We start from the raw sequence: 11,355 nt of genomic DNA, 5'->3' as shown, positions 1-11,355 counted from the left end.
TTTCTGCAATATCTATAGCAACGGAGGTATGGTTAAGATTTCAGAAGGATCATGGTTATGGCAAAAACTATAATATACGTAAGGTGCACCTTACATATATTGTATATTTGTATTGTATTGTATATTCATTCATTCATCACCCCAGACTCCCACATCTTAACTTCCTGCTTAAATACATAAAAGGAACACTTCCTCCTGTGTAAGCATTGAACATGTAAATCATGAGGCGCTGAATCAGCCATGTTGGAGGTAACTCCTGACATGACAGATGATTTACATTTACACAGAGGCACAAAAAAAAATAGAGCACTGCAAATGCTGGAATCCTGCCTCCATGTTGATTGTGTGACAATTAGTTTGTGGTATTTAATTTTATAAAAAACAATGGGATTAGCAGTGTGTAGTTTTAATAATAACAGTTCTAAAACAAAACAATTACATAGGGCATCATTCCACATTATTGACAGGGTGCATTGCCAAAAACCAAATTGTAGAGCTTCATCATTAACATGTGTATTTTATAAACTGATCATGTTTTAACATTTAAAATCTTCTATCCAAATCTAGTAGCTCCCGCTGTCAGATTATCACAAAATACATACTAAAGTAAAGGACCACAAAATAACACTTAACTACTGTACATTTCATTACTTGATTAAATTGGCATCGTTGCATTACACTCACAAACTCTAGGGCCCTTGAACGCACCCCTGCTTGCTCCGGAAGTGTTTTTCAATGTGTTATTGTTGTGAATGAGGTGAGCATGGGCACCTGTGCGGTTTATGGGGACACAAGAAGAGGTCGGTGTACGTTTTTATTCATATTTCAAGTCATTTGGTATGTTTGAAAAACGCGCTCTCCAGTTATGCGAATATTTCGAGCGTGGTAACTAACAAGTCTAACGTGTCTGCTACGCGCTAACGTGAGCTAAGTTAGCTAAATTAGCAAACGGTACCTGTTAGCGGCAACCAACGCTAGCTAGAGTGAAGTTACGTTAGCTTAGCTTTTCTGTAACGTTTACGCATTTCAGCAATTAATGCTAACTTCGGCTTTGGAGGCTGTTGCTGGTAGTTAACTATAACTGTAACTTCTGAGGGCTAGCTGCTCCAAGCCAGAGCTAAAGTTAGCCTCAAAATTTGGACCGGTACTTGAGAGTTAATTAAAATACATCTATTGGCTGATTTTGTATTGTTATTTACACACGTCGTCATTCATCCACAGGTTGATTTAGCTGTACTCATGATGAACTTTGACGGTCTCGACGCTGGGATGGGTGAGTACCCACCCAGCCTTCATGCCACCCTGGACGCGGGGATGGAGCCCTCCCTGGACCCCCACCTCAACCCCAGTTTACTGCAGGGCGTGGAGCTCGACCCAGAGGGGCTGCCCGTGACAGTCCCCGAGGCCGTGCACCTCATGGAGGGGATGTTTTCAGAGCTACACAGTGCCGTTTCCGAAGTTGGCATCCCCGTCACTGCTACACATTTTGATCTCCAGGAGGAAATGCTCTGGATGGGAAATCACAGAGTAAGATTTAATCATATGATTCTGATGGAATAAAGGCCCCCCTAAAAAGTGTAATTCAGCCTGCATGGTTCTGAAACAGGGGGGCTTTCTGAAAGATGAAGGATGCTTCCTATTTAATGAAAATCCACCAATACTTTTTAATTCCATCATAATTCTTTAATTGTTTTGTGTGGGGTTTTTTAGGGCCATGTTACCTCATTCTTCGGGCCTACAATGGGCCGCCATTCTTCTTTCCAAGCACACGCGTCAGATGACATCCGACACATTCAGAGTTTGGAAACGGGCGTCCTGTTCCTTTCCAAGTGTAACCTCAAATGTCACAGTCGTGGGGGCCTTGTTATGTTTGATTACCCGTAAGTGTGCCAAATAATTCAATGGGATAAATGTCCTTTTGCTGAGTTTGATTGTAGACAAACTGCAGCTTTAAAATGATTTATTCTCTTACAGAATTAATTGATTAAATATTGTGTATGTATACATTGCAGGATGGACGAAGGAGCTGATATGCACAGTCTCGTTATGACTGATAACAACACCTTACTCATGGGTGGATTACAAAACTATGCGATTGAGCTCGACTTGAATACAGTTCAAGAAACTCAAAAGGTGAGAGATTATCAACAGCCACAACTATTTATGCATACAGCACCGGGCCACATGACGTTATCTGCCATTTAATATAAGATGAAATACTATATACTATAAAAGAAAGTGCTTTGACTGTATCTTGTCACGTGTGCTTGACAGTTCACTGTTGATGTACCTGGAGTGGCAATAATTCGGCAAACTGGTCGTTTTTTCTTCTGTGGGCACACCTCTGGCAAGGTAAGGATTACTTTTTCAAATGAGTTTGTGAAAAGTGGTTTTCAGGTTTACAAAACATTCACTTTCACCCTCCGTTTCAAATCAGATAACCCTTCGGGACTTGCGTAGCTTCAAAACGGAGCACGAGTTCGACGCGTTCTCTGGCAGCCTCTCAGACTTTGACGTTCATGGAAACCTTCTAGCTGCTTGCGGGTTCTCCAGCCGAGGATTGAACGGGTTGGCATGTGACAGATTCCTCATGGTGTATGACCTCCGTATGATGCGAGCTGTAACACCTCTTCAGGTGCACGTGGACCCTCTTTTTTTGCGCTTCATTCCAACCTACACGTCACGCCTGGCGATCCTCTCACAGACAGGTATGAGCTGGGGAACGTGGGGTCACCTCAATGCAAGTTAGTGCGTTTGTCACTCAAAATACCTAAGTGGAAGTATTTCCAGAATAGTGGAACTTGAGATTAATTGTCCAGGCTACACGTGCCAGTGTTTAGTAACTGTTGTAGTAACTGTAAGTAAACATGTTTCCTGAGTACTGATACATGTAGCTTGGAAATAACGTTCCTCCTCGTGTTTCTTTGTCCAGGACAGTGCCAGTTCTGTGAGCCCAATGGACTCGCCAATATGGCAGACGTTTTTCACGTCAACACTGTGGGCCAGCTTCTCATGAGTTTTGATGTCTCATCAAGCAAACAAGCCTTGGCCTTCGGCGACTCGGGGGGATGTGTACACTTGTGGTCTGATGCTCCAGAGGTTTCTTTTAATGACTACTCCCGAGAGACGGAGTTTGCTCTGCCTTGCCTTGTGGACACGCTGCCTCAGCTGGACTGGAACCACGACTTGCTGCCTCTCTCGCTCATCCCCATGCCGCTGACCAGCACAGAGCATCTGCTGTCGGACTGGTCCAGCACACTGGCTACACCCAGCCCAAGGTAATACAGTCACAAACATTGTTCCTCTGCATCATAGAGCTATATTATTGTCCACAAATATTGTCCACAAACTTTTAAAAACACATTACGAGCCACACTGTTGCATTGGTTGATTGTTCCTTCAATATTATGTTTATTTTGAGTAAACCCCAAAATACATCCTTCAGCTGGAAATACTGTCAAGTGTATCAAATCTGTGGCTTGTTACCATCAAATACACCATCTACTCCAAGCTGTTGTTATTAGCTATTGAAAGTATTTAGCTTTTATTAAACATGTAACTAATATTTGTGACCTGTTTTTAAAGTTTAATATTTTCAGTAGGAACCCATAAGCTTTGGACAGAGTGCCACAGACACGATAGGGAAGTTGGAAAGAGAGATGGAAGAATCAGGAATGCACAGGTCTTTTCATGGGAATATAAAGAATATCACCAGCTTTTGAACTTGAACCAATATTATAAACACCTCTTAGTATAAGGGGGCATAGCTGTTTTATTGGACACCTATTTTTTTGTCCAAAACAAAACATTCAAGCTAGGTTAACCTAATAAACTGGCAAGTTTGTATCACTTACTGCATTTGACTAGTGTTTTCCTCTTATTTTTATTTGTTTTAACTATCTATGAAACGTTACTCTTCATCTAAAAACACTGTTCTTTCCAACAGACGAGCTCCTCCTGTGGACCCAGAAATTCTGCGCGCCATGAAAACTGTTGGGTTCATTGGTTATGCAGCAAATCCTCGTACCCGTCCTCGGAACCAGGCATGTCAAAAACACACTAGATCTTAGACTACGTTACAACAGCCTTTTGTTGCTATGTAACACATAAACAAAACACATATTTTGTAAACAGCGATAGTATCGTGTCATTTCCCTTATTTTTAGATTTAGAGAATGTGTTCAGCATCACATTCATATATAGATTGCAACAATCTAAAATCTATTCTCCGTGTTGGTTTCAGGTTCCTTACAAAATTAAAGATGTGGAGCTCGATTATGATAATTATAACCAGGTCCCAGAATCACCAATCGGACGTGATGAAGAGCCACACCTCTACATGGTGCCCAAAAAGTACAGAAAGGTTGGACTCATATTTCATCTTCTTTAAATCATTTGTTTGCTGCTACGAAAATGATTTTTTCTAATGAAAATATGTTGTGATTTTTGTGCTGGATCAGGTAACAATTAAATATTCTAAACTTGGACTGGAGGACTTTGACTTCAAACATTACAACAGAACCTTGTTTGCCGGCCTTGAGCCTCACATCCCCAATGCCTACTGCAACTGCATGATCCAGGTAAGAAACTAGGAAGGCTTTTATGGAAATTGAATTAGATTTTTGGAGATTGTTATCTTTGACCCATATTGTGTTTTTGTTCTCATGTTTCTGTTGACACATTAGGTATTATATTTCCTGGAGCCAATCCGGTGTCTTGTGCAAAATCATTTGTGCCAGAAGGAGTTTTGCTTGGCCTGTGAGCTCGGCTTCCTCTTCCACATGTTGGATTTGTCACGAGGAGATCCATGTCAGGTATCTGTTTGTTATTGTTTCTTTGTATGGCAAAGTAGACCTGTTAAAATCTCATCCACATTGTAGATTTCCAATCCAACTTCTCTTATCGCCTCTCAAGGCCAGTAACTTCCTCCGAGCGTTTCGTACCATCCCCGAAGCCTCAGCGCTGGGTCTGATCCTCGCGGACTCGGACGAGCAAACGGGAAAGGCCAGACTCGGTCGCTTGATCCAGAGCTGGAACCGCTTCATCCTCACGCAGCTCCACCAGGAGACACAGGAGCAGGAGGGCCCACAAGCCTACAGGGGAGCCAGCAGCAGGTCAGCGCACCCAACAGAAATAAAACACGGTTACACACAAAGCATTTGCAGAGACAAGTTTAGGGAAGATGAGCACTAATTTGTATGTGTTGTATCCGTGATACTATTATACAGTTCTCTGGGTTCCTCTGGTGAGTCCGCCATCGGAAAACTGTTTGGCTGTGAAGTTGAGAACAGCAGCCTGTGTCGCTGTGGCAAGGAGACGGTCCGTTCCTCACTCTCGCTGCTCTTCACCATGCATTACCCCGAACAGAGCTCTCAAGGTGAGTTTATTCACTCATTCACACTGCTGTGCATGGGGAGTCTTGGGGAGCTACCTCAAGCCTTGCCCTGAGAGACGAGTGTATGAATTACCTGGGGCCGGTCAGATTAAAAGTCAACAGTACTGTATTGTTTAACAATATACTAATTTCGCTTTGACTCGTCAGAAAAAACAATAAAGGAATATGACTTTGCTGAAATCTTGAAGAAAAGCATCTGTCTGGAGCAAAGCACTCAGGCGTGGTGTGAAAACTGTGAGAAGTATCAGCCCACAGTGAGTTACAGCTCCCATTCAGGCACATCCTATTAACACACTATACATTTGTAGTCTGAGTCAACCCTATTCTGCATCATTTGTGTTTCTGTGTGTCACTTCAGGTGCAGACGCGCAACATTCGATGTCTTCCAGATGTACTGGTCATCAACTGTGAGGTGAACAGTGCTAAAGAGGCTGAGTTCTGGAAGGTTCAGGCGGAGGTAAATGGTGGAAGTCATTTTGGTTTTATTTCCATCCCTGCAAACTTCAAATACACTTTAATTAATAAATAGCATGCCTGTCCTTTATATAAATAAAGATGGATTAATAGATTAGATCAATTAATGATGTAAATGTGTTTCTTCACAGTACGCCTTCAATAAGGCCATGCAGAAAGAGGCAATGGAACCCCCAAAACCTAAAGAGCCCCCTCCCATGCCCACTGAGTGGTGCTTGGAGTAAGATCACTTTGAATTTAAAAACAAATTGTCTTGCATTGTTGTTTGAACATTTATGTATGTAGATATTATGTATCTTTCTATAAGAGAAACGGTAAAACATATTACCCAGGGGTCTTCAAATTCCTTTTCCAAAAATTATAATGACACATTTTTTCAGCTCTTCAAATTCGTTGTGTCGTGTTGAATCTCTAACCACTGCTTGAAAGTTCCCTGACACATCACTTTACATCCCATGCAGCGGGGAGGGCACCTGCAGTATGGAGGGCATTACATTTGACACGCGGGCCGAAGATCTGCGACACGTCTGGATCCCTCCGAGTATCAAGATGTCCATCAGCAAAAGTCAGGGACTTGAGATCAGCAGCTGGCCTGAAGGGGAGGAGGTGAAGGCGAAAGCTTTTGGTTAAAAACAATGATTTTGATTATTTATGTGTACAACTAATAACCATTACATTGTCTCCAATCAGTTAAGTTCTGCTGAAGAGGAGGAGGAGGGCGCCTCTGTCTACGACTTGGTGGTCACGGTCCCTCACATCCTAGACGCTCGCACGGGTGGAAACTTGGTTGCACACATAAAAGTGGGAGAGACCTACCATCAGAGAAAAGAGGTGAGTGAAGCTTTTTATTACAAAATCCATTTGTTCAGTTCAGACAAAGAGTGCTGTGTTTGAAAGTGACATAAAAAATGATGTCTTTCTCAGGGAGTCACACACCAGCAGTGGTACCTCTTCAATGATTTCTTAATCGAGCCAATCGACAAGGTAGATATTTTATTTAATTAACGTCAATTAAATGTCATGTTTGCAGTCATGTCAACGTAATTTTTTTGTTTGTCAAAGACTGAAGCTGCTCAGTTTGATGTGAGCTGGAAAGTGCCAGGCATTCTTTATTACGCCAAGAGGAACTACCACACCAAATACGACCTCCGCAGTAAGTTTAAGGACCTCAAATCTGGAGATCGTACTACGTTTGCAATCGTTCATTTACGCGCTCATGCTTTGCCGTTTGTCTCAGTTAAAAATCCCATAGATGCCAGTGTGCTGCTGACGGAGGCCTCGTTGGCTCGGAAACAGAGGAAGTGTCACGCCACTTTCATCCCCCTCATGGTCAGCGAGATGCCGCAGGCTAGTGACTTAGTGGGGCTGGATGCTGAGTTTGTCACACTCAATCAGGTGATTCTGAATTATAATGTTTGTTTACCTCACTCTAGCAGATAGGAAGTTTACAAGGAACTAGGTTACACGGGTCATCAGAGAACATATACTGTAGTAACCTGGCTACTAAATATATATTCGAATGTCAGTAATTAGAATTAACACATTTTTTTGGAAGCATGGCCTGGTTACTTTAACCGCATTAGAAAAAATATTCAGGCTTTTAGAGACCACTTTGTTACTTTCAGTTGTAGTTGCGTGGAATTATTTTTAACACAAGGACGGTGTAATAATATCAGTTTTACACTAAAAGTCTATTTACAGAGCTTTAAATATTGCTTGATTGTTGAGCTCTGCTGTGGGTATTATTTTTGTAAACTACGATCTAACCATCTCTATATTGTGTTTTGATGCTAATTCTAATAGCTGTTTATTATTATTATACAGACATCTTATTGTGATAAGACACTTTAGATAAACCTCATCACTGTGTGTTTGAAGGAAGAGGCAGAGCTTCGCAGTGACGGCACCAAGTCGACCATCAAGCCCAGTCAGATGTCTGTGGCCAGGATCACCTGTGTGAGGGGTCAGGGGCCCAACGAGGGGGTGCCCTTCATCGATGACTACATCTCGACTCAGGAGCAGGTGAGTGTAAACCAGCAAAGCAAATACATCAATGCACTTATTGTAAGTCGCTTTGGACAAACGCGTCTGCCAAATGACCTGAATTTAAATGTAATGAGCATGACCTTTTTAACAGAAGGTGCTGAATGTTGTGGAGACAGGATCCACCTGACTAAACTATTACGCAGGATGACACTTATTCGGATCACTACCTCTATTGTTGCATTCATTGTCACGGTGTGTCCTTTTGTTGGTGCTGATAATACACTCATACACATGCAGGATAATCTGATCCAAGGTTCATTCAAGAAGGGGAGATATTTGGTGGGACCGCAGTACGTTCAGGAAATTCTGGAAAGTTCTGAAATGAGTAGCACATCATTCATGGCAGACAAAACAAGACATCAGCGGGGAGGTTTTCTTTTGTTTGCTGTTCAATTACGGATGCGCAAGCAGTAGGCATCGCATTTCCTGATCTTTTATTGTGCTCGGATCATGATGAACGATCCCTTGTTTGTCTAGTTAGCCGTATGTACGCAGTGTTTGTCCAACTTGATAGAAAAGGATTTATTGAGTAGTTGTAATGAAAGCTGTGACGTAAGCTGCTGTTTCAAACGTAATGGAATAGCTGCTCATGATATAAACCCCTGACACTTCTGTCCGTTTCTTCCAGGTGGTCGACTATTTGACCCAATATTCTGGCATCAAACCAGGAGACCTGGATGCAAAGATTTCTTCAAAGCATTTGACCACACTGAAGTCCACTTACTTGAAGCTGCGCTTCCTCATCGACACAGGAGTTCGCTTTGTTGGTCACGGTTTACAGAAGGACTTTCGGGTTATTAATTTACTGGTATGATATGTCACAACCTAAAGTCCGATTTGTTTTGTGAATAGATAATTTGAATGTACAGTTGACTGTGTGGTGCATGGCAGTATATACATAAAATCCCTGTAAGGGGAACGCAGGTGACTTAAGTCTGTTTCTTTGCTGTTTTCAAGGTTCTGAAAGACCAAGTCGTAGACACCGTCTACCTTTTCCATTTACCCCGCAAGAGGATGATTTCTCTGAGATTTCTTGCCTGGTACTTTCTTGGTAAGTTAAGGTTTCTTTAAACTGTAGGCTTTAGCTTCCATCTGTATCTTTTTTTTTTTTTACTATTTTCGCTGCTGAATCAGTTTGACAGCCTGTTTATTACTCAAACTTATACTGTACATCCTTATGTCTGCTTCTCTCTGAAATGGCTTTTTTCGTTGTCCAATAATAATAATATGTATGCAAGGAGTGCAGTTAGTGACAGTGTGGGCTCTCTGACAGCTCTGACCGTGTGATGAAGTAGCATCAAGTGCCTTGAACTAGCATTTGTTCTAATGGCCAAGAAGAATTTTGATTTCTTTGAAGCCTATGAGGAAAAACCAAGATGGCGATAGCCAGAATGCCAAACTCGAGGCTTTAAAACCGTAGTCCACAAACCAGTGGGTGATGGTTTTAATTTCTGATATCCACATTGTAAAGTGATGCTTCATGGTTGATCATGAGTCATCCCTGGTTGTCTTTTTCCTCTCCTCCTAGACCTCAGCATCCAGGGAGAAACCCATGACAGCATAGAAGATGCACGTACCGCCCTGCAGCTGTACAGGAAGTACCTGGAGCTGAGTCGCGGTGGGGGGAACGACGAGGTGAGGAAGGTCTTGAAGGGACTCTACGAAAAAGGCCGCCAGATGGACTGGAAAGTCCCGGAATCGGAAACAGGAGATGGTCAAGGTAGCCCAAAAAGTACGACGTAACATTGAATTAGATGCGGATGTTTTGATAATGAGTTTAGGGCTTCGTGGGAAACGGAGTCCGTCTGCGTGGTTTGAAAGCACTCTTCTTCCTTCAACAGGTGCTGCTGTGTTTCCCTCTGTGATGGGGTTGTGAGCTGCATCGTGACACATTCCCACTGAAGAGCTTGTTCAGCCAATGCCATATTGTGTTTGTTTTCCATGTATTCTTCCATTGTGTACAGTGTACATGAAGGTCTTTGTTGCCTGTACAGTCCACTTCAGCTGGGTGACTAAAGTTTTAATCATCAAAGTTTTTGGAATAAGGAAAGTTATGTACAATTTTGGAGCCTTTTTAAAAAAAATAAATACATTTTGCTGCATGTTAATAAAAATATCATGAGCATTAGTAGTTACATTGTGTTTAATACCAGGAAAAGAGAGATTTTACATTATTAACCTAGTCTTGAAGAAGATTTTTAAGTGAGAAGTCGGGTCATTTTCTCAGACTTCTACAATTGGACACGTTTTTGCAACCAGAGGAATCGCCCCTTGAGGATTTTTTAATAATAGTTGTCAAATCAGCAATCAAGTAAAACATGATAACTTATGTTGAAATAGATAGGATGTCAAATGTATTTCCTATCTTTCCACACGTAAAAATCTTAAAGGAAAACACCACCGCATTTCCATACTGAACTATGTTCTGCTCTGATGTTAGACGAGGTGATACATACCTCCCTCTCCTCTGTGCGTGCACTCAATGGCTCTTGCGCGGACTCCGCGCAGCGCTAATTTGCTAGCATGTAGCTTGTCCTTAGGATCCAAAGGGGGGTGAAGTTAGAAGCGACCAAGCACTTCCACGTTGTCCCTATTTAAATACGGTTACGTGAGTAGTTACACGACCCAAGTTTGGTTACACAAAATGAAACATGCCAATTTTTCTAAGCGGATAACAAGGATAACTAGATAGTATGGCGGAATAACAACTGGAAGCACTTCGACGTCGGCGCAGTAATATCATCACTCAAAACATGACGGGACTATATACCTTCTGCTTGTTTTCACAACCCTGTACGATGCACGTTATAACCATGATGTTTGATTCTTCACAAACTATCTTACTACAACCTGATGCTTCCTCAACTGTGCACAAACTACTACAGCTGGTGCAGGCGACGGCGTGCAGGTCACGTAGGTTCTATTGACGGAAGTAAGAGGGGGAGCGGAGTGATGATATTACTGCGCCGACGTCGAAGTGCTTCCAGTTGTTACTCCGCCATACTATATAGTTATCCTTGTTATCCGCTTAGAAAAATTGGCATGTTTCATTTTGTGTAACCAAACTTGGGTCGTGTAACTACTCACGTAACCGTATTTAAATAGGGACAACGTGGAAGTGCTTGGTCGCTTCTAACTTCACCCCCCTTTGGATCCTAAGGAATATACTGGGACAAGCTACATGCTAGCAAATTAGCGCTGCGCCGAGGTCGCGCAAGAGCCATTGAGTGCACGCACAGAGGAGAGGGAGGTATGTATCACCTCGTCTAACATCAGAGCAGAACATAGTTCAGTATGGAAATGCGGTGGTGTTTTCCTTTAAGTATTACAATATTATATAAAACTGAAGAGACCAAAGAGGAAGCTCCATGGTGAAGATTAGAGTATCCAGTAACCGGGCTTTAAGCTGTACACACACAGAGCTGGGCTTTGTGGAGGAG

At 42.3% G+C, this 11,355-nt stretch overlaps 1 protein-coding gene across 3 annotated transcripts; it reads left to right on the top strand.

Moving 5' to 3' along the window:
- Positions 1-719: 719 nt before the first annotated feature.
- pan2 (poly(A) specific ribonuclease subunit PAN2) lies at positions 720-10,029 on the top strand. Of its 3 annotated transcripts, none has more exons than XM_084015817.1 (26): positions 720-800; positions 1,222-1,527; positions 1,711-1,880; positions 2,013-2,133; positions 2,275-2,352; positions 2,438-2,708; positions 2,933-3,278; positions 3,947-4,043; positions 4,244-4,363; positions 4,461-4,580; positions 4,686-4,814; positions 4,915-5,114; positions 5,229-5,377; positions 5,543-5,649; positions 5,754-5,852; positions 6,001-6,089; positions 6,331-6,475; positions 6,560-6,700; positions 6,794-6,853; positions 6,932-7,022; positions 7,107-7,264; positions 7,748-7,891; positions 8,544-8,723; positions 8,873-8,966; positions 9,444-9,647; positions 9,757-10,029. In XM_084015817.1, exons 1-26 carry the CDS (start codon positions 783-785, stop codon positions 9,789-9,791), a joined length of 3,672 nt encoding a protein of 1,223 aa, XP_083871943.1. In that variant the 5' UTR covers positions 720-782; the 3' UTR covers positions 9,792-10,029. The 3 variants fall into 3 exon arrangements, with proteins under 3 accessions (XP_083871943.1, XP_083871944.1, XP_083871942.1); XM_084015818.1 differs by having other exon boundaries at positions 747-806; positions 9,444-9,635; XM_084015816.1 differs by having other exon boundaries at positions 747-806.
- Positions 10,030-11,355: the final 1,326 nt, after the last annotated feature.

This window comes from Eutrigla gurnardus (genome assembly GCF_963514095.1).
Source record: "Eutrigla gurnardus genome assembly, chromosome: 8".
In the NCBI taxonomy this organism is placed as follows: domain Eukaryota; kingdom Metazoa; phylum Chordata; class Actinopteri; order Perciformes; family Triglidae; genus Eutrigla; species Eutrigla gurnardus.
The sequence above is the reverse complement of the archived record's forward strand: the minus strand, read 5'-3'. Positions and strand labels throughout refer to the sequence as shown.

Excerpts from the sequence above, each read along its gene's own strand:
- pan2 (XM_084015816.1), top strand. The coding sequence starts at position 783 with ATGGGGACACAAGAAGAGGTCGGT. Across the intron at positions 2,134-2,274 it reads CAGTTCAAGAAACTCAAAAG|TTCACTGTTGATGTACCTGG; the intron begins GTGAGAGATTAT and ends TGTGCTTGACAG. Across the intron at positions 5,378-5,542 it reads CCCCGAACAGAGCTCTCAAG|AAAAAACAATAAAGGAATAT; the intron begins GTGAGTTTATTC and ends TTGACTCGTCAG.